Source organism: Pectinophora gossypiella, chromosome 18 (genome assembly GCF_024362695.1).
Source record: "Pectinophora gossypiella chromosome 18, ilPecGoss1.1, whole genome shotgun sequence".
In the NCBI taxonomy this organism is placed as follows: domain Eukaryota; kingdom Metazoa; phylum Arthropoda; class Insecta; order Lepidoptera; family Gelechiidae; genus Pectinophora; species Pectinophora gossypiella.
The window spans coordinates 9497165-9519336 of NC_065421.1; the positions used below are offsets into that span (position 1 = coordinate 9497165).

The following is a 22172-nucleotide window of genomic DNA, read 5'->3' on the forward strand; positions in this document are numbered from 1 at the left end:
TTTCTAAATTCTTACTTTAGTTTTCGGAAATCTACACTCCATTTTCGATTCTTGTAACACTTTACATAATTGCATTAAGTACCTTAGTTTATAAAATAACCATTTAACAATATTTTTCACTCATTCAAAAACATCAAAACACTCGTTTTAATTCCCCAATATTTATCCTACAGATCGCATGTAACCCTTGGCGTATTATTCCTATTTTTTTTCTCCCAAGAAAGACGTCTGAGTGCGGTATGAACACGTATTCGTTGCGCTTGCGTCTACGTGTTGTTTCATTATCGTCTGAAAGGGAAGGGAACACTCGAAGGAGCGGGTGGGGAGGGGGGAGAGTACCTGCGCCTGCGCACCGTACCTGACCTAGGAAAACAAACACTGGACTACGTTAGAATTTGTATAGATAAGACTGTATTCATCGTAAATATTGAAATGTATTAGACAATTACAGGGTATGGAAGCGATGTCTGTCATTTATAGTCAGATCTTTTATCGTGTGGGTTGTTAGGTGGAATACCAACCTCATTATCCCTGGTGTCAGGGTTATTATTGAGCGATCGAAAGCCCTTGAAGATGATCCGTGCTTCGTAAGGCACGTTAAGCCATTGGTCCCGGTTACTACTCACTGATGTAAGTACATAGTCGTTGTATGAGTCATGTCAGGGGCCTTTGGCGGCTCAATAATAACCCTGACACCAGGGTTGATGCGTTCGTAATCCACCTTACAGCTCACACGATATAAGACTGATAACCTACTTTTGGTTGAAAGAAAAAAGAAAGATACGTTTATTATGCGAGGTAAGTATACCTTTCTTCAAACACCATTATGATTTGTCTCCAGTGGCCCGGATCTGAGTGTCCTGTCCACGTAAGGCTTGTCCCGTCACAAGTGTGATATTTTCATATTTTTAGTAGTGGTTTTTTGTGTGACACGCTAAGTGCTGTGATGGACCACCCGCGGCGAGGAAACCTGCCCCGGTCCTATTTTAACCGACTTCAGAAAAGGAGGTTATGTATTCAACCCTTCGGCCGCCATTGCAACCACGCTTCGCAACCATTTGCAAAGGAAGAATATTACTCCTTTGTTGGCAACTAGTTGTGAATGAAGAATGTTTTGTCTTAATACGCAACCAGTTGCGAATATGTAATACATTCTCAATGATAATTTCATCAAGTTTTAATTGGACAAGTTGATATATTGGTAAGTAAGATGATCCGTGCATCGGAAGGCACGTTAAGCCGTTAGTCCCAGTTACTAATTACTGATGTAAGTATGCAGCTTATGTTATAATCGTGAGCTTATGTTATAATAAACACTCATCTTTTAGCCATCATTGCGAAACAGCAAGAAGACAACTCTACGTCTACTTATTAAGAAAACATAACATAAACGGCCTATACTCGTCTCACTGCTAGGCACAGGCCTCCCCTCAATCAACCGGAGGGGTACGGAGCACCCACCACGCTGCTCCACTGCGGGTTGATGGAGGTGTTTTTACGTCTAATAGCCGGGACCAACGGCTTAACGTGCCCTCCGAAGCACGGAATCATCTTACTTTTTCGGACAATCAGGTTATTCAAGCCTGAAAAGTCTTTACCAAACAAAGGACAGTCTCACTAAGTGATTTCGACAATGTCCCCTTCGGGAATCGAACCCGGACCTCCAGATCGTGAGCCTAACGCTCTAACCACTATACCACGGAGGCTGTTAAGAAAAACCTTAATAAAAACATTTTTGTAAAGCGCTGGTATCGCTGTGGTATGTGGTTAAACATTTTTATTATTATTTTCTCATCTAGCGGAGTGGTGCTCACATGGAGTATGTACCGACCATACACCGCATGAGAGCTACCTAGACGTACTTATTTGCATTATGTAAACAGTGTGAAACGGCTACCGTTTGATACTACAGCCACTGTGACTATTTTATTATGTTATCTGTATCCGAGTGGCTGTTTGAAATTTTGTTTGTCGCCATATTTGTTGTGGTGTGGTATTGTTGAAGTTTGTTAACATACCTATTTATTGTAAGTATACTTATTTATTTATGTAACAGACATTTACTTTTACTTATATTTTTTTTAGTTTTTACGCGCTACACTGCAGCTGTAGTAGTTTATCCTTGGGTATTATATCCTCTGCCGAAGGTTATCTGGAAGAGATCGCTCTTAGCGAGAGGCCGCCATTATCATCATCTCCCTTGCTTACCTAACCTGAAGATTTGACAGGTTCGGTTTTTTTTTACAGAAGCGACCGCCCCCCCATTTATAAGATGAATAAAACAAACCAAAATATTGTAAACAGTCAAAAATTACCAAGAATTTTATCGTGATTTTCAAAAAGGGAACGCATTAACGACAGCCAATCATGAGCGCGCGTGGCCGACCACACATGCGCCCGAGTCGGTATGAAGGTGAAATTTCCCGAGAGGTCTTTGCCCGACAGACGAACGGACGATATTAACACCACTTCCCACTAACGCTTGGTTTGTTGACTTAGCACGGGTTGCGGTTGGACTTACGTTTTTTTTTAGTTAAATAAGTGAGTAGGAATTGGGAATAGTGTCTAATAAGACATAACAAACTTTACTTAATTATCTCTGCTGTGAGCTTAGCCGAGATGCGGCCGCTTTCGTGTCGAACAAAAACGATGTTAGCTAAAATGAAAATGTATGGTTGTATGGTGGTGTAACGCCGGGTTTCCACTGACGCGGAGTTGGGTGGCGAAGAACGGAGATGTGCGGATTTGACCAATCACAGCGTTCGAGAGAGCGAAAAACGAAGACGCTCTGTCACTCTCTCACTCACGGTGATTGGTCGATTCCTGCACATCTCCGCTCCTCTCCGCCCAGCTCCGCGTCAATGGAAACGCAGCCTAAATCTAGCTCCGCGCCCGCTGTGACTTGGTGTGGAGCGGAGAGTTACCGTATAGAACGTAGTATCTTTTATTCTATAATGACATAAATAAAAGGAAGTCTGTCCTCTTTATGTTGTTTAATTTATTCTTTTTCTTCTCTTTCGTGGAGAGTGCGATCAATGACCAACCCCATCAACACTGGGTCATCATCATCATCAGCCCATTAACGTCCCCACTGCTGGGGCACGGGCCTTCCCTATGGATGGATAGGGAGATCGGGCCTTAAACCATCACGCGGGCCCAGTGCGGTTTGAAGGTTATTAACGACTGCTAATGCAGCCCATGCAACACTGGGTACAAGGTTAATATTGTACTGCTAAAGGCCCCTGACATGGCTCATGTAACACTACACACTTACTAAATAGTAGCTGGGACTGCATAACGTGCCCGCCGAAGTACCGAAACGTCTTATTTTACGGACACTCAGGTGATTTCACCCCGCAATATCCTGACGGAACCAGGGACAGTCTCACAAAATGATTTTTGTCAGACGTGCCCCACCGGGAATCGAACCCGTCACTTATAAAAAGCAATCCGTCACTCACTGGCTCAAATCTTTGCCGTGTGCCGAAATCCTCAGTAAGTACAGCTTGACATTCTCACGTCTGTTTTAGCTCAATCTTGGGAGATAAGTCATAGCTATAGGTGTAGTGTAGAGTTGAAAAAATAGCTTATTATGAATGACAGTTATAAAAAAAATTGCTTATAATAACATGACGTGGTACGTGTGGCTATTGTAGCACCCCGGCTTACCTTTGTCTACCTGTCTGTTGGAATAGTGGAATAGGGTTGGGTAATATACGATATTTCGGAGCTGTTACCTGGTATAATATTTATTACGATATTTTATTACAGTTTTCACAACTACAGGTTCAATGATGTATAAGGTTTAGATAGATATTTAAGCGTTAATATCACCTAGCACGTTGGTCTAATAGAAAGCTCGGTGTAGTGTGAATTCTTAGTTCATCTTGCGATGGATGGTACCTCTACTCCGTCTTAAAATAAAAATAAATAAGTATAATTAAATTACTAATAATTAGGTATATTAAAAAAAAATCTTCTCTTACATCGTTCAAAATATCTTCGGCTTTTAAACACTGTTTAATAATGACAGTTAGGCAAAAGTGACACCAATTTTCAAATAATTCGATTGAACTTTTGCTTTAATTTTCTATTTCTCAAAAAAAATCATTAAAGTTTTTAATTTTAAACATGGCTTTGTGATAGAGCCGTTTATTCAATTAATGACTATTACAAGTAGCAGCTACATGTGCAGTATGTCACATCTCTAAATTCGTTATCTGTGGCAATGCAATCAGTTCTGTTCTGACTCCGGCCCGGTCAAGGGAGTTACCGCTTTGTTGGAAGACAACTGCGATGTCCTTGCGGGGTGAATAGAACGGATGAGATTACGTGACTATTTTTCGTAAATGTCCCATGATGAATTGACTCTTTTGTTGAATAACATAATTAACCGCGATATGGGCATGATATGTCCCACTGCTAAGCACAGGTCTCTCCTCAATCATCCAAAGCGGGTATGGGTTTGGATCACGCAACTCCAATGACGGTTAGTGTTGTGCTTTTCAACCCATTCGGTAGAATTTTACAAGTCAAAACAAAGATTTATTTTGCTCTAAAAACTTACAAGAACCAACAAGTAAGTGCATAATTAGTGAACTTTGGTCGTCACCTAGTTAATTAGTGTTTGTTTACGATAACAAAACGTGATAATTAGCAGTGTTTGTTTATCTGTCAAGAAGCTGACTACGCAGCAAAGTTCACGAAGCCAATTTAATTGTTTATTCGGATTGGATGCATTTCGTCGAGTCGCTTTTACAGTTTTGGATAACAATGTTGAAGAAGCCCTATTCAAATTCAAAACTATCTTTATTTCGTAGGTAGGTAACATAGTTACACTTTGAATCGTCAATTTTTATATAACGATTTTCTCATCCATCTAAAACAACTGCAGCTTCTCACAACCTGTATAGCGGAAGAAAAGAACCTGCAAGAAAAACTTTTACACTGTGCCCTGGACGTTCTTAAAAAAAAACATATGTATTATGTGTTACTGTAAAAGCTCGAACTGCAGTAAATCCTAAGATATTCCAGTAAAACCTAAGATCTGCCAATTCCTAATGGTAAATGTCCCAAAAGGTTTGCGATTCGAACTTTAACCACCACTCCGTTGGTAAATCTTAGGATTTACATTAATGACGAGGTTTTTTGTATGAGGTGTCCATATGCTATTACTAAAGAGGTATATCCACCACCGTGCACTGGTTTCTTCTTATCGTATGGGTTGTGAGGTGGAATACCACCCTCATCAACCCTGGTGTCAGGGTTTTTGATGAGCCGCCAAAGGCCCCTGACATGGCTCATGTAACGATTACAAACTTACATCAGTAAGTAGTAGCCGGGACCAACGGCTTAACGTGCCTTTCGAAGCACGGATCATCTTACTTTCGGATAATATGGTGATCAGCCAGTAATGTTCTAACCAAACTAGGGACCACAAAGTGATTTTTGTGATATGTCCCCACCGGGAATCGAACCCGGGACCTCCGGATCGTGAGCCTAGCGTTCAATCACTGGACCACGGAGGTCGTCGGCAAATCTACAATAATAAGTCACGTCAGAAGAAACATTTCTATGAATTGCGGGCCTAGGTTAGTGTGTACGGTTACGAGCATTAATATGTATACACTTTGGTACCATGTCACATTAACTTTTTGACAAATTGAACTGTAAGTCTCACTAAATGTCAAATATGTTAGTGCGATAGAGTCCTAAAGTGGGTACATTATACTGCTCATGACTGTATACTGTGTATATAAGTATGTAACATAAAAAAATGGCATCAGAATCAAAAACCAACCAACAACAAGCCCGGCGCGGTGTCGGGTAACCCGGGACATACATTCACCATTAGTCGAGATCCGGTGTCGGGTTACACGATACAATCGGGAACCCTACGGGGTTGACTGTGCATCACTTTATATATAGATAGGGTAAGTAAACGGCTGTCAAAACTGTATACGAAACTTGCCATTATACTTTCTGAGATGATCATCCCCCTAACAACCCGATTTTCACACGTATCGCTTACCTGACCTGAAGATTTGACAGGTCCAGTTTTTTACAGAAGCGACTGCCTGTCTGACCTTCCAATCCGCGAAGCAACCCAATACAGGTTAGGTCTCATACCACCAAAAATGCATTCCTCGGGAATGTAGGTTTCCTTACGATGTTTTCCTTTACCGCTGAGCACGTGATAATTCGACAACCATTGGTTTAGGCCTGTGCTGGATTCGAACCTGCGACCTCAAAGTGAAAGGCAAGCGTTCTACCAACTAGGCTGCCACGGCCCCTGAGATAATAAAAGTTTTAGTTCTTGCCGCACACAGAAATCTCCTCTCGTGGCTAAGAGGAGGTATAGAGCATAATCTGAGGTGAACCTACGAAAAGTCACATCTAAAAAGGAGCATATTCCATCACGACGTCCCGTTGCAGGTTGGCGAGGAGACACCAACAGAAAATCAGCAATGTTTTGCAATAAAAATGTTGACAATATTTTCCTGACGTTTTACGGTTTGTAAAGGAACAAGATTAAAATATGTGGTGGTACCTAGAAATGCCTACTGTCGCTGAAGAAGCACAGCAGCGTAAAGCAGTACACAAGGAATACTTGGTCCACCATCCTAATCCTTTAGCCAACTCCCTCCTATCCTCTTGGGACATAAAAAGACTGAAACGTGCGAATGTACTTACAGACTAATGGACAATGCAGTGCTGGCTGTATAGTTCAAAACAGTGAAAATAACAGAACAAATCTGATAATAGTCTAGCGACTGATGGCAGATAACATGGGAAAAAAAAAAAAAAAAAAAAAAAAAATATGTGGTCATCACGTTCTGGTAAAAGAGAAGACGGCGCTATCTCACTAGGAAACTATAGTTGCGCGACCGTGGTGGCAACAAAATGTATCTCTTCTTCTATCGTGTGGGTTGTAAGGTGAATTACCAACCTCATTAATCCTGGTGTCAGGGTTATTATTGAGCCGCCAAAGGCCCCTGACATGGCTCATGTAACGACTACTTACTTATATAAAACTAGGGATCATAAAGTGATTTTTGTGATATATCCCCACCGGGATTCGAACCTGGGACCTCCGGATCGTGAGCCCAACGCTCAACCACTGGACCACGGAAGACGTCACATAATGTATGATGTTGTATTAAACGCTACCTCGCTTGTTAATCATGTTCTAGAAAATGTATGAAACAAGAAAATAGGTATATTTCTTGGAATTTCTACCGAATAGTGTAGATGGTCGTGGTCGAATGTGAAATTGTCATAAGATTTTGCTTACCATAGCATACGAGTATAGCTATCTGCTAAACATCACTCAAAAAAAAAATAGGTATCTTTTTTCTTGTTTGGTAAGGACATTGCAGGCTTGAATCACCTGATTGTCGGAAAAAAGTATGATTATTCCGTGCTACGGAGGGCTCGTTAAGCCGTTGGTCTCGGATATTAGCCGTTAGAAACACCTCTACCAACGCGCAGTGCAGCAGCGTGGTGGAGTATGCTCCATACCCCCTGCGGTTGATCGAGAGGAGGCCTGTGCTCAGCAGTGGTACGCATATAGGGTCTTGTTTCATACATTTTAAAGCGGGATTTTTCTGTAGTCAGGTTTAGTTTTTTTTTTATGTTTTGGGCATAAAGTAAATGAAACAAATGCACTTTACCTACTATTATTCTTCTAACTTTAATGTTTTGTTGTGATCTTCAGAGAAAAGAATCATTAGGAGTCTGTAAGTGACTAATTAAGATTTGTTTTCGATCATTACTGGACCATTCGGGTGTCATTAGTTAATTTTGTTTACTCTCAGTAATCGATCACTCGAATATTGTCATGACTCTCCATTACATTTCTTTGTTTGCTTCAATTAACTAAAAATATATTTGTTTTGCTAGCTTTACTGTTATCTATGGAAAAAAGTAAAATGCAGCTTGCAGTAAAAATAAAAATATTACGTGTTATTATTCTAAACTTAGTAGGTTACTCTATGCCTGAACAAATGATGCTAAAATTAGAATTTATTTATTTTTATTTATATATTTATTATTATTAAGGCTTTAAATAACATTGGTATAAATGCAATGCCCTACAAAATTGAATAAGCAGTTTGACTGCAGGATCAGTCTCACTAAGATATGGTTAAATTACAAAAACTAAGAAATAGGTAGCTGCTAAATTAAATCTAATAAATATTTTTTTAACTTATTGCACTTAAATCTGAGGCCTGTATCACTTATGAAGTATTGTTATATCGACTTTGTATCAGACAAGTAGGTAAATATGGAAGATAGGTATTGTATTGATTGTTCTTATGATGTTGATATTATTCAAAAACTGTCATTAGGTATTTTATCTGGATTGAGTAATGATCTCTTCATTTTGTTTATTTTAAAGTCTATTTGTTAATTGTAAATCTAATTTAGACGTGAGAAGAAGGGTTTTTCGCTGTCAGGGTGTGATTTCCCTTGGCAACGGAGAAGCCAATTGCTGGTTGGCAGCGCCACTATCATGTAAGGTTTTTAGTTTATATTATCTGGTTGATCAATCCTTTGCCTAAGGATAGGTACACGAAAGCACCTATGAGGCCGGCATGAACACTCGGGTGTTCAAAGCCTCGTTAAAAATAAGAATAAAAAAAATATCTAAATGCTATTTTGTCGTGCCTCGCTACACTAATAATACCTTTCTTATTTCTCCGCCAAAGTCGGGTGAATAGAAGTGACAGCTTTGTTCAAGTTATTTCCAAATAGCACGTTAAATATTTTGTATTATTTAAAAAGCTTCAATAAAGTACAATTGAAATGTGATAAATACTTTATCACACTTGTCGGCACTTTATCTGTTATCGGCCGTCGGAACCGTAGCGCGTAGCTCGACGTCTACGATACTGCAAATTATTGGTAACTATTTATAATTTTACAATATACGTATATAATAAAGCGTAAGTATAATTTCTAAAAGTTTAAAGAAGTTTTTGAATATATTCTTTACATATTTATGTTTAAGTAGACAAAAAAGTTGAAAGACGACGCGCATGAAGTTAGACCTTACCTTTTGTCATATGCATCATAAATTCTACTCATTTATTACAATTAGCACACCTGATTTCATACCTAAACTTACACGCAAGTATATCAAGATGGTCTATATAAGACATTTATAATAATAGAACCACTTTATGATCATATCTTATGTCACTTGTATCGGATCGACCTAAAAAGCTTATTTGAATCACGTAATTCGATACTTCTCGTACAGAACCGTAATGGGATGGATTCCATCGCTCCACACAAGTACACATTCCTGCTAACGCACTTATGATTATTCCATGTTTTTGTAGTTACGAGCCGCGGTATTATTATCTGTGGCGCGGGCCGCGGGAGGGGCGGGGCGGGGCGGGGGCAGCGGAGGCGAGGGGCACGGGGGACGGGGAGATGCGCGCGCCGGTGAGGGGGCGGGGCCGGCGTGAGCCCGCCCTGCGCTGGAGGGGCGGCCGGGCCGCGGACTCTATTTACTCTTTCAATCAGTGCTCGTGTTTGCCCCGGCCGGCCTGCACGCGCGGATGATGCGCTAGCCATGCTCTCGCAGAAGCTCTCGTACGGCGACGTGCCCACGTCCGCCTCGCTGTCGTCCCTGTCGCCGGGGCTCGCGCCGCCCTACGTCAATGGCATGGGCTGCATGCCAGCGCAGCCCTACCCCAACCTATACTCCAACAACATGGTGGCAGGCGGCTCGTGCATGGGCTCCCCTGGCGTGGGCTACTCGCCGCCCAGCTCCATGGCGTCGTGCATGGGCGGCGGCGGCGCCGTGCCGTACGGCGCCCTGCCGCGCGAGCAGGAGGCCGCCTCGCCCACCTCCGCACTGCAGCGCGCGCGCAACGACAAGACTTACCGCCGCTCCTACACGCACGCCAAGCCGCCCTACTCCTACATCTCGCTCATCACGATGGCCATCCAGAACAATCCGTCGCGCATGCTGACGCTCTCCGAGATCTACCAGTTCATCATGGACCTGTTCCCGTTCTACCGACAGAACCAGCAGCGTTGGCAGAATTCGATCCGGCACTCGCTGTCGTTCAACGACTGCTTCGTGAAGGTGCCGCGCACGCCCGACAAGCCCGGCAAGGGCTCGTTCTGGACGCTGCACCCAGACAGCGGGAACATGTTCGAGAACGGATGCTTCCTGCGGCGGCAGAAGCGGTTCAAGGACGAGAAGAAGGAATCAATGCGGCAAGCGCAGAAGGCTGCGCACGGGCATGGGCACGGGCACGAGAAACGCGGCGAGGGCCACGACAAGCCGGGCGCGGGTGGCGGCGGCGAAGACAAGGAGATGCGCGACGAGCTACTGGCGCAGCTGCACGCGGCGCCCGAGCTGTGCCTGCCCGAACACGCGCCGCTCGCGCTGGAACACTATGCGCAGCTGAAGCAGGAACCGGCAGGGTACGCGCCCGCGCCGCACCCCTTCAGCATCACGCGCCTGCTGCCCGCCGCCGACTCCAAGACCGACCTCAAAATGTACGACGTCAACTACGGGTACGGCCACACGCCCGACAATTACTACCAGTCGCCACTGTACCACCATCACGCGCACGCGCACGCGCAACCGCCCTTGTGACAGTACCCGCTGGCGTAGGCTGCGCGGCGTGGCTGGCTGCCGCCCGACCACGCGCCGCCCTAGCCGCCGCGCCCAGCCGCCCTGCGCCCAGCCGCCCTGCGCCCAGCGCCCGGCGCCCAGCCGCCTACTACACGTAAGTGCGCGAACCACGGATAATTACTACAATCTCATCTTAACTTATTGATATTGGACTCCTAGTGAGCGTGATTCTGTGTTCTGGTGATATTCTCGCCCCCCGGGGACGTTCTGTACATTGTTTATGTGTAAATATCGGCTACTGTTTGGAGGAGTCCGTCTTGTGTGCGTTAGGTAGAGTAGTGTCGCGCGGCGGCGGCGCGACGTAGGCCTAAATGTGGGACTCTGCGGAAGTGTCCTTCACGGCTGCTCTGCGCGGCCTCGTATCACAACTCTTATTGGAATAAGCCACAACACCGCTAACTATACGAATAACCAAAAAATAATACTCATTCCGTTACTACTCAAAATTAAACCACAACAGTGCTTTTCCCGCCCAAACAAAATCCGTTGTCGCTAATCTGAACAAATCGATCAATAAGATAGCGGTCCGCTATCGCGTATCGACGTTTTATCAACATTCAGATAAATTATTTATTTACCCAGCGCCCGTTGAAGTCTTTTGTATGGGAAATGTCAACAAACCTTCCTGGTCCCCATGTCTTTAAGAAATGTGCCGTTTAATAACATTCAAGGACTGTGTTTTTTATGAAACAACATTTTTTATGAGGGTAAAATTTATTCTGTGATAAAAACATACTAAATATCCGTTGAGCGAATGAAAAAATATATATTTGATCATTTTCTTTCGACTTAGAAGTCAAATGTGTCGAAATAATCTACTTTTGTTATTTTTTTACCGGAAGACTAAATGAGAGCATTAGTAGGTAACCCTTTTAACTATTGTTCGTTTATCGCATTTCCGTTTTCTTAAATCTTACTTTGTGGCTTTAGAAAAGTGTAGAGACATTGACGTGAACCTCACTTTTGTTGCTAAAAATATTTAAATTAAAATATTATGTTTGACTTAAAAATAAAAGTGATGTGTTTTATATACATACGTACCTACCTACTTTTGCCTTTTCCGTAGTAGCGTCCTTAGATTCGTGTGAAATTCACATTTGGTCGTCATTAACAAAGTGCTATTTTTACGAGTGTTTCAAAACTACAATAAGTTGCATAATCTGACACAAACAACGTTATAATTTTGTAATAATATATATTGAAGTTATGATATATTGAAATTGAGACCTTAATTTTTTGTAATTTTAGTGTTTTTTCATTAGATATACGGATATCTAGACTTTATTTGTATTTTTTTGATTACATTACAGTTTGACAGAAGTTAGTTTTAAAGTAATTTAAAGGACATAATATACTTTTTTTTTCACTATTTCTCTCTTTTGTATACATGTATTCTTTCAAACAGTGTATGATTTTTTAAAAACGATTTCATTTTAGTCAATTTTGCGTTATACTTATACCATCAGAGTTATTGCGAATAATCTTGGAGATTCTTTATTGCGTTCAAATAAAGTGATACCCAATTAAATACAGATTGGACTGCCGGTTTTAGTGTGCGTAATCGAATTAATGTATTTTGATAGTAATAATCAGACTCCCATTTTTTTATCAAATCAGTGAAAGAAACAAGGTATAGAGGATTGAAAATAATTACGTTAAAACTTATACTTATCTAAAAAACTGAACATCAGCTCAGCAAAATGTTGTGATACACAATACTGATTTTCAGCTGAGCCCAACAAAACTAAAATTTAAAAGCATAAGTTTAAACGTAAATCAAGTTACCTGTGTTATTCAGGCATCGGATAGACCTTGCACCTTTCGGGTATACCATTCTAGTCATCTACATATTTTAGGACTAACCTCTTCTTGAAAAAATTAAAACGCGTTTTCCTTATAAAATTCCGTTACTCATACAACATATTGGCCCCGATTCCTGCAGACACATCCAAATTTTATTTTAAGTATACTTGACATTTTCTTATCCGCCGAAAAGGAAAGGGACAGATGATATACAACTGTTAATTTTAAAATGAATGAATAACTCGGGCGCATAAAATAGGCATCACGCTTATATGCAACTCGATTGACGTGAGCTGTCAACTTAATTCTGTCGGGTTATTGGCTAATGTAACATTTTAGAAGGATTTTTTAAATTTCGAGCTAAAATTAACGTGTGTTCCATAAATTTTATGCCTTTTGATTACCCCTCTATTTCCTTTTCGGTGAATAAGAAAATTATAGGTATAACTTAAAATAAACTTAGATTGTCCCTCTAGGCTAAATTTTCAACCTGTTTAGTGTACTTAGGGTGTAGTGACTAAATCCCCTAATTATGTACACTATACACTAGCCGCCCCATAACTTCGTCCGCGTGGAACCTTTCTCATCCTATTAGGGTTTGAATTTTCAAAAAGTCCATATATCTAGGTACATTGACTAGAACAAAATTTCAACTTTAAAGTCTCGCGGTTTGGATTGTGCGCTGACGTGGTAGTAAATTAATCAGTTTGTCATTTTATATAATATTCTCATCACAAAATATTAACACTTCCGAAACATGAGTATCATTAAATTTTGAATTTCGAACATCAATATTATGAATTAAAAACATTGTAATACACTGTAAAGTGACATTTGCTTTTTCCTAAAACTTATTTTCAAATTTTTATGAAAGACGTAAGTTTATTACGAGGTGTTTCGGTTTTTTGATGAGAATGAGAAGTGTATATTGAAATTTGAGTATTTGTCTCAAAATGCATACTCCATTTAAGTGTTGTGATACGAGTGACTCGTAGAGCGGCTACATATCGTGGACCGTCGATCGTGCAATGTTGTAACAAAATGTATAAAGATTATTATTATTTAGATAGGAAAAGGAATTATTATGTCATCGACCATCGCATTCGATTTAAGTTTTGTATATATAGATTTAAGGTAAATATGAATCTGCATTGCTAGTTATAGACATTTATATAAAACTTTGGCCTATAAAATTCAACCATCGATTTAAGATGTACAAAAAATAATGTTTAAAAACTTTGCGCATAATTTTTGTCATAATGGTTTGTTTATACGTATATATTATTATTTAGAAAAGTGTACCTCTATTATTTCGGCCTAAAGTACACTAATGTTTATAACTAACAAAGTAGTATCTTTTACATTAACTAAATAATGGTGTTTGGTGTAAGATAGGTACCTATCTAAGCTTCTGCACATTTCAATCGAATATATATTTATATGCAAGTGTCAATTTAGCATTTTACAAACGTTTGGCAAACGTATTAGACTATTTTTCATAAATTTGTTAATTTTTGTCACACTTGTTTGATTTACCAATTGCAAAAAAAGTAAAAATATCGAACCAAATTCCAATTGTCGACTAAATATGTAAATATGTGACTGGCAAATATAGTGTTTTATATGGACCTTGGGTCATTGTTTTGATCACAAAATGTTAGAAAAATATTTACTCTAGCAATTGGTAAAGGGATCATACACTAAGCACTTATTACGTCACTTTGAAAATAAATATGATTACGTCCATTAAACAAGCAATATTATTACGTATATAAAAACGTGTATATGTAACATTGGAGTAGACAAAGCAACGAATTTCAAAAGATCACTTGGAAACACAATTAGTAAGTATTGAAATTTCAAGACAAAAATATCAGTCTACTAAATAAAGAATATTGAATATACTATAGAAGGCGTTTATGTCTATCACCTAACGCGTTGGTCTAACAAAGCTCGTGTGAAACGCGTTTACTTAGTTCATCATGAGATGTATAATGTCTTCTTAAAGACACAATAAAGTATTATTGTGAAATAAGAACTAGGTTGAGTTTCTCTGAAATAGAGAGCTTTTATTAACACACTTATTTTATAAGTAATTACATTATTTCTATATTTAATAACTAAATCTCGACTGAAACAGAGAAACAACATTCGAAGCAAATAATTTCACATTCAGAATCTATCTAGTTTTACATAACCTTTTCTAGAAAATAAATGTTTTTGACATTTGATCAGACATATAGTATTTTCCAATGCTTTTTTTTCTATCTTGTATCCCAATTATTATAAAATAAACACAACACAGCGAAAAATAAAACATTTCTCCATGTCTTATAATAACTTTTTCCGCAACTAAACGTGTTGTTCAAGTAAACGGCCATCATGTCACCTTGAATCACTACTAGTGTTGGGTTCTTACCCGGAAAATTCCCGCGTTTTGGGAATTTTCCCAATTCTGAGGGAAAAAACCCGAAAAATTCCCATTTCAAGGGAAAATATTTTTTATCGCATATATTTGTATTAAAAGTAAGGATTTCCAACAAAGACCATTTAAATATAATGTATGCCTACTTATGCCCAATTTATCTTCTGTCGTAGTGTCGTATGAACTCTTAAAAAACTTAAAGGAGATCATCGGATTTCGGCCCAGAAGTCAAATTGCCGGCCAAAAAATAATTTTGCTATATTCCGTTTGATCTTATCCATATGTGCATTTATTACTATGGCACCAAAGCTGTAGGGTCAATATCTTCGCTTTTATTCGATTTTAAAAAACTGTATTTTTCATACATTTTTGGTGAAAATGTAAAGTGCCGGCCAAGTAACAATAATGGTATATATCCTTAGAACTTATCCGTTTGAGCATTTATTACTATGGCACCAAAGCTGTAGGGTCAATATTTTCGGTTTTATTCGAATTAAAAAAAAACTGAATTTTCATACATTTTTGGTGAAAATGTGAAGTGCCGGCCATGAAACAATATTTGTATATCCCGTTAGAACTTATCCATTTGACCATTTATTATTAGGGCACCAAACGTCTATGACCATTATTTTGACTTTTGTTGGACTTTACGTTATAGTTTCTGTGTGAAAAGTGCCGGTCAGCAAAAAACACAAGTCAAAGCTATCGAAAAGATACCTGTAAACATTATTCACTATGACAAAAACGTATATGACCATTAATTAGTTTGGCTTTTGTTGGATTAAAAAAAAAACTTGTTTTTTGATTCATTTTGTATAAAAATAAAATATAACAGGCGCGTCATTTAAAGGATCGTCAGAATGTTTATTACTATGGCATTAAACGACTATGACCAATATTTTGAACTTAATTCGATTTTCCAAAAATAAAAAAAAGTTTTATCTAGTGATAATGGAACTATCTTGCTAAAGGCGTAATATGGTGGTCGTCTTTTGAAAAATAGGTTTGCGTTTGACCACTACCTTACCTGATGGTGATACACGCTTAAGATACTACTTTTTTTTAAAGAAAAGTGTATACAAGGAATAAACAGTGGGGTGATAGAGGTACCTACTATGTTATCGGCCGAGTAGCACCAGGACATTGTGATAGGCATACTTGCAAAGTACAACTACCCGACTCCTGTTTTCCCTAACAGATACTTCAGACGTCATGCCAATATACGAGTTTCGTCACTAGATGGCCGTAACGTTGAGTCGAATGCAAAAACTACAGCCAACGTCATATCTAAAATCAGATAGTATTAATATAGAAGTTCACCTAACAACACACAAAACAAAAACACAAAGTATTTATCTGACTAATAACTAGTCATTGGGAAAGCTCTGCTTGTTGTCATTGTTAAAATGTATAAAAAAAAAGTTTTATTAAAAAGTCCAATAAAAGCCAAAGTCGACATTTGGTAGTATAGTAAAAATACGTCGTTCAAGTCGTTTACCAAAAGATTTGACTTATTTTGTTTCGCTGGCTGACATTTTCCCATTTGAACCAAAACGGAAAGAGAGACGAATAAAAAGTCAAGATAACGGTCAAAAATGTTTTGCGCCAGATTATTAAATGTTCTAAAGGTCCTTTGTAATCCGCCGTACCGCATTTTTTACCCAAAGCACTTTATTTTCATACAAAATAAATAAGAAATCAAGATTTTTAAAATACACTATAAGCCAAACTAATGGTCATACAAGTTTGGCGCTATAGAAAAAAATGTTAACAGACATCTACTCGATACTCTCAACATGATATTTTTGCTGGTCGGCATTTTTCATATTTAAACTAAAACGTAAATTCCAATAAAAGTCAAAATAATGGTCATAGATGTTTGGTGTTATTAAAAAATATTGAGAAGCAACTATTAGACAGATTCAACGTATTTTTTTCGGTGGCTGGCATTTTAACATATTAACCAAAACTGAAAGTCCAAATAATGGTCATAGAAGTTTGGCGCCATACTAATAAATGTTCTAACGGTCCTTTGTAATACGCCTGTATACCTCTTTTTCCCAACGGACATAATATTATTTTTTACAAAATGTATGACAAGTCGAGATTTTTAAAATCCAATTAAAGCCAAACTAATGGTCATACACGTCTGGTGTCATAGTAAAAAATGTTCAGAACAATCTACTCGAAAGGTTTGACACATTTTTTTTTCTCTGACCGGCACTTTCAAATTTCCTTTGTAATATATTTTGAATGGAATGTTCGATTTTAATAATTCCATGCAAAGATATCTACATATTATAGGATATATAGGATGCTTTTGACACGAGAGAATGTCATCATCGAGGAGCAACATGGTTTTGTGCAAGAAATTGGGAGGCACGAATACCTACAGATATTATTTACTTGGACTATGAAAAAGCTTTTGATCGAGTTCCTGTCACACCATTGATTGCTAAATTAGAGCCCTTTGGAATCAGAGGCAATGTCGTGAAGTGGATTGAAGACTTCCTGTCAAATCGCACATTCTCTGTGCGCATCGGAGAATCATACTCTGTTCCCAGAAAAGTCCTCAGCGGTGTGCCGCAGGGATCGGTGTTAGGACCTATTTTATTCAGTATCTACCTTACAGATCTTAAACATGGTATCATGTCTGATATATCACTCTTTGCAGATGACACGAAAATAACGGGGAATCCACTTATTAGCCATAATTAATCCAAGATGATCTTGATAGAGTAATTGCTTGGACCCGAGATTGGCTAATCACATTAAACGTAGACAAATGCACTGTGTTGCATGTTGGCAGCAACCACCCCACGTTGAGTTACACCATTGACTCAAAACCTCTCGAGTGTGTTAAAAAACAAAATGACCTTGGCATAACGATAACACATAATCTAAAGTGGGACGAACACATTATTGGAATCACTAAGAAGGATAACTCCCTCTTATACATAATTAGAAAAGCTTTTTATCATATAGATACGGAATTGTTTCTTAGGCTTTACAAAACTTACTTACGTCAAACCGCTGTTAGAACATGGGTTTCAAATATGGAGACTTTACTATCGGAAGAACATTGCACTACTAGAGAGAGTCCAAAGAAGAGCAACAAAGATGGTGACAGTACTGGCTGGCCGGAGTGGACCTTAGCGGGGGCCGCAGGACTCTCACCTCTGGCTTGACTTCATTGGCCAGCCAGAGTGGGGCGTTAGAGCTATACGCTCGCAGGGTGGAAGTGAAAGATGCATAAGTCGCGAGTTGGTAAGGCGGGTAAACCGCCTCGCAGAAAGCGGTGTACACCTCTTGACACCCTGAGATGCTCACAACCATGTTGCTGCCTTGCCGTCCAGTCGCGTCGGCTAGATAGGTGGCCCAACCAGTGAGTGACGAGTCACCGCCTGCCCAATGTATCTCTGTTATTAACATTAGTCGAGCAGGCGCCATAGTCCCCCATAGCCCCAGTATCCCGGTTCACTAACCCCCAACCCAATAGCCCAGTTCCTTTTGTTCCCATAATCTGCAATAGTCCTACACGAACCAGGGATTGTCTTTGGGTGCACTCCCATAGTGCATACAGGGATAATCGCCGGTTGGTGTCACAACTCATTTAGAGTAAATTGTCTTAAGGGGCCTCTACGTGTTGGCTTCGGCCCCACGCACGCCTGCCAAAAGTCCGGGACTCCATGACAGACCCGACCCGAGACATGGAAACGACATACAAATAATAATAAGATTAAAAATAATTAAATAAAAAATATTTTCCCATGATTCGGGAATTTTTCGGGTGTTTATTTTATTTTCCCATATTTTCCCGATATTTTTTCTTTCCCACCCAATTTTTTCTTTCCCTGCCCATCACTAATCACTACTCATGTTCAGCCGTGAAACCTTGTGGTCTGTGACCTTATATATACACGTCAAGATCGTCAAGTGAATGATAAAAAAGGCATTCGTACACTTGAAAATGTTTTTGAATTCACTGATTTCGATGAAATTGGGTTTTAATGTTGGTTACACGAAGAAGTCTCAGCTTTTCTCATGTTATGATTGTGAGATCAATGATTGACCTCAACCTGTCTGCTGAAATGGGGAGACAGATAAAACATAGTATCTGTTCAGAGGTTTTAGATTTAATGATGAAAAATCTTAATTCAGTGCATGGTGCAGCGTTACAATAAAAAAATTAAAAATTAAACTATGTTAGTATCGCATCAATTTCAATTATGAGGTGAAAACAATAAACATGGATTATTTCTAGGATTTCAGTACCAAATGTGGCTGCTAGCTACTATGGTAACTTGCGAGCGTTGCGGCTCTTGTGGTACGGGTCGCCAGATTACGAAAGTTATCTATGTCTGTGTACCTGAGATTTTTGTTTGGTTCAGTGTGTGATCCCTTGACTATATGATAAGTTTTATTATTTTTCAACATAAAAAAAAAACAATTGAAATGAACTATTTTACTATATCCAAGTAAAATGTGAAATAATTACAAGATTTTTCAGAATCAATGTTTGTCTAGATATATTTATAATTAGTACCTACCAGACGAATATTTCAAATATTGTTTCCAGATGCTTGTATATATTGGACCTAATTCATGCATTGTATACTTAATATTATATACAGTATCGTCTTGCGCTTGCCAAACTATTTAGATATGAATTTAAAAAAAATAGTCGCAATCTATTTAATGCTAAATTTATCCTTGTAGTTATAAATACATATTTAATGTACTCCTCGAATCTAGATAGGATACTTACCTATATATCATCTGTTAGTTTCAGAGTTAATAAAATTAAGTATTTACAAAAAAATATGTATGTGTTTTCTTTTTATTCTCATGATTTTATTAGTAAAAAATAAATATATCTAAATATTAACGGTTATATTTAAAATGAGAACAACATTTAGGTATACGATTATAAAATACCTACTTCTCATCAAAAAAATCGAAATACTAGCGAAACACTGTCGAATTTTCAACAAAAAACGTAATTAAATAAATTTGAATTTGGTACATTAAAATGAAGAATGAACAGCCTTATAATGCTATAAAATGATATTGTTTTGCACTCATAATACCGGTAAGTATTTAATATGTTTCCAATAATCCATAAGAAATATTTAAACTTGCGAGATATTTCAAGTTTTTGATTGTCCGCTTTTTCATACGTACTTACTTAATACTAGAAGACTGCAGAAGAATAAAGTGAACACAACAAAGTACTAATCACATAAAATTCTATTCAACATCCACAATGTCTTTAACATTATTTCTTATCAGTTAACATAATAGTTAACCCTTTTAGCCAAACCTACCTGCCTTTTGAAATGCGTATTTTTTCCACAAAAATCGTCGGCCGACGTCGCAACTTTTACTACCGGACATTTTCACTTTTGTCGGCTTGCGCAAGCGCATACCCGTACAAAACCAGCCATAAAGTCATAAAAAATATAAAAGACACGTGGCTGCGCGCTAATTTGCCGAAGATTGAATGAAATGGTCAATGAGACACAATGGTTGTGAATCATAGCATGGGATTGTCAATTTGGGTTCTCTCGTAGGTTTGTAGGCCATCTAAGAGCACTTGTGAATCATTTGGTGAAGCCTACTTGAGGACTGCTTGTGTCTTGAAGCAAAAAATATATAGTAATGATGGTACGTACGTATACTTATTCTGTTTCATACTCTCAAAATATATTTTTTTTAATTTTCGGTCGACCAAAAAATTACAAATCCTTGAAGACCTTTAATAAGTAGGGTACTCAATAGTACCTACAGAGATAAGTAGTTTATTAGGAAATCTAAGTATATTCTTATTGAATAAATTGGCTTGTTACGATTTAAGTACATTTCTCCAAGATGTCCAGAATACCCAGGCTTTATACTGGTACGACTTTTTAATGTTATTTCAAAATTTCTCACAACATCTTGCGATGATGTGCCTGTGATTCGCTCTAGTCGTGAATTTATAAGCTCTCTTCGAATATGACAAAAATATACTCCAAATTCGAATTCAAAAAATCGTCTCTTGTTTTTACAAATATTCATTTTCTACATTTAAATTAGGAACTCATTCCTAATTTATAAGTACTTTCACAACTTCAGTATATTGAAGCAAAGAGAGTATAATCAATATGTTTTACATTGAAGCTTTTATGTATAATTTTATGTTACGTAACACGGAAGCTTTGATGTGGCTAACCTTTTAACTCAAATTGTCAGTTTACAGAGCTTTACTCTCATAAAAAATTACATAGTAACTTACCATGACAACTAAATATTTTAACAAAGTTAAGTTAATTTGTCCTGTTGAACAGGTGGAGAGGGTATATAAAAAAGACTTAACTATAATTAAAAAAAAATTGAAAAATAAAAAAAAAATGCTTATGTTATTGTTGTAATGTTATTTTTCAGACTATTTGCGAGTGCGATTGTCATTTTGTTATTTTCTACGTGTAACACGGTAAGCGTGGAGAGAAAATAAATGTTCCTTAAGAAGATGGTATGAATTGGGAAACATTATGACTGTGTCCATGTTTTAGCGCCTCGGGCGACGCGGGTGGTATACAGCCGCCATAAACGCCATCAGAGACCTGCGCACGAGTGCTCTCCCGGCTCCATTGTCACACGGGACAGGGATTGCTGGGAATTAGTTACCTAAGACTTAGTCACTTACTTGATAACTTAACCTAGGACTTAGCTACTTAGTTAAGTAACAAATAAGTATTTTAGAAAGGTGTGTTTATAAACTTACCTATTAAAGTTTCTTATAGTATGCTCAATAGATTTCTTTTTGGATTCTCAAGTACGTTACATAAACTTACGCCTGTAATTCCTAATGGGGCGGACAGAGCCACTTATAATCAAAGACTATTACTTGCAGCCACTAGTAAGAAGTCATAAGACAGAAACGATGAACTCAACGGTGTTAATAATTATTCACCATGCTAGAAAGAACATAATCCCTTTGTCGAGTGTTGTAATTATGAATACCTGATAATATATTATATTCCTTGTCAAAAATAATATTTGTTAAGTTCAGTTTAACGGAGTTTCTAAATACTGCAACCCAGCATTCATAACCAAAAAAAATAATAATAAAAAAAAAAAAATATTTACCAAAAACATTTTTAACAAGTGACACAAAGAAACAATATATGTTGAAGTTATACATAGTCAATGCTTTCCTGCCTTCTAAACTAGGGGAACCTGTGTCTTAGGAGGCAGTGTTCATCCGTGAGCTTGTTATTAACTTACAAGTTTATGCTGTTG

At 38.4% G+C, this 22172-nt stretch overlaps 1 protein-coding gene across 1 annotated transcript; it reads left to right on the plus strand.

The window, feature by feature from the left end:
• The first annotated feature begins 9548 nt into the window (after positions 1-9548).
• Positions 9549-14727, plus strand: LOC126375138 (silk gland factor 1). The gene has a single exon (XM_050021989.1). The coding sequence runs from the start codon at positions 9584-9586 to the stop codon at positions 10619-10621; it is 1038 nt and encodes a 345-aa protein (XP_049877946.1). The 5' UTR covers positions 9549-9583; the 3' UTR covers positions 10622-14727.
• The last annotated feature ends 7445 nt before the right edge of the window (positions 14728-22172 follow it).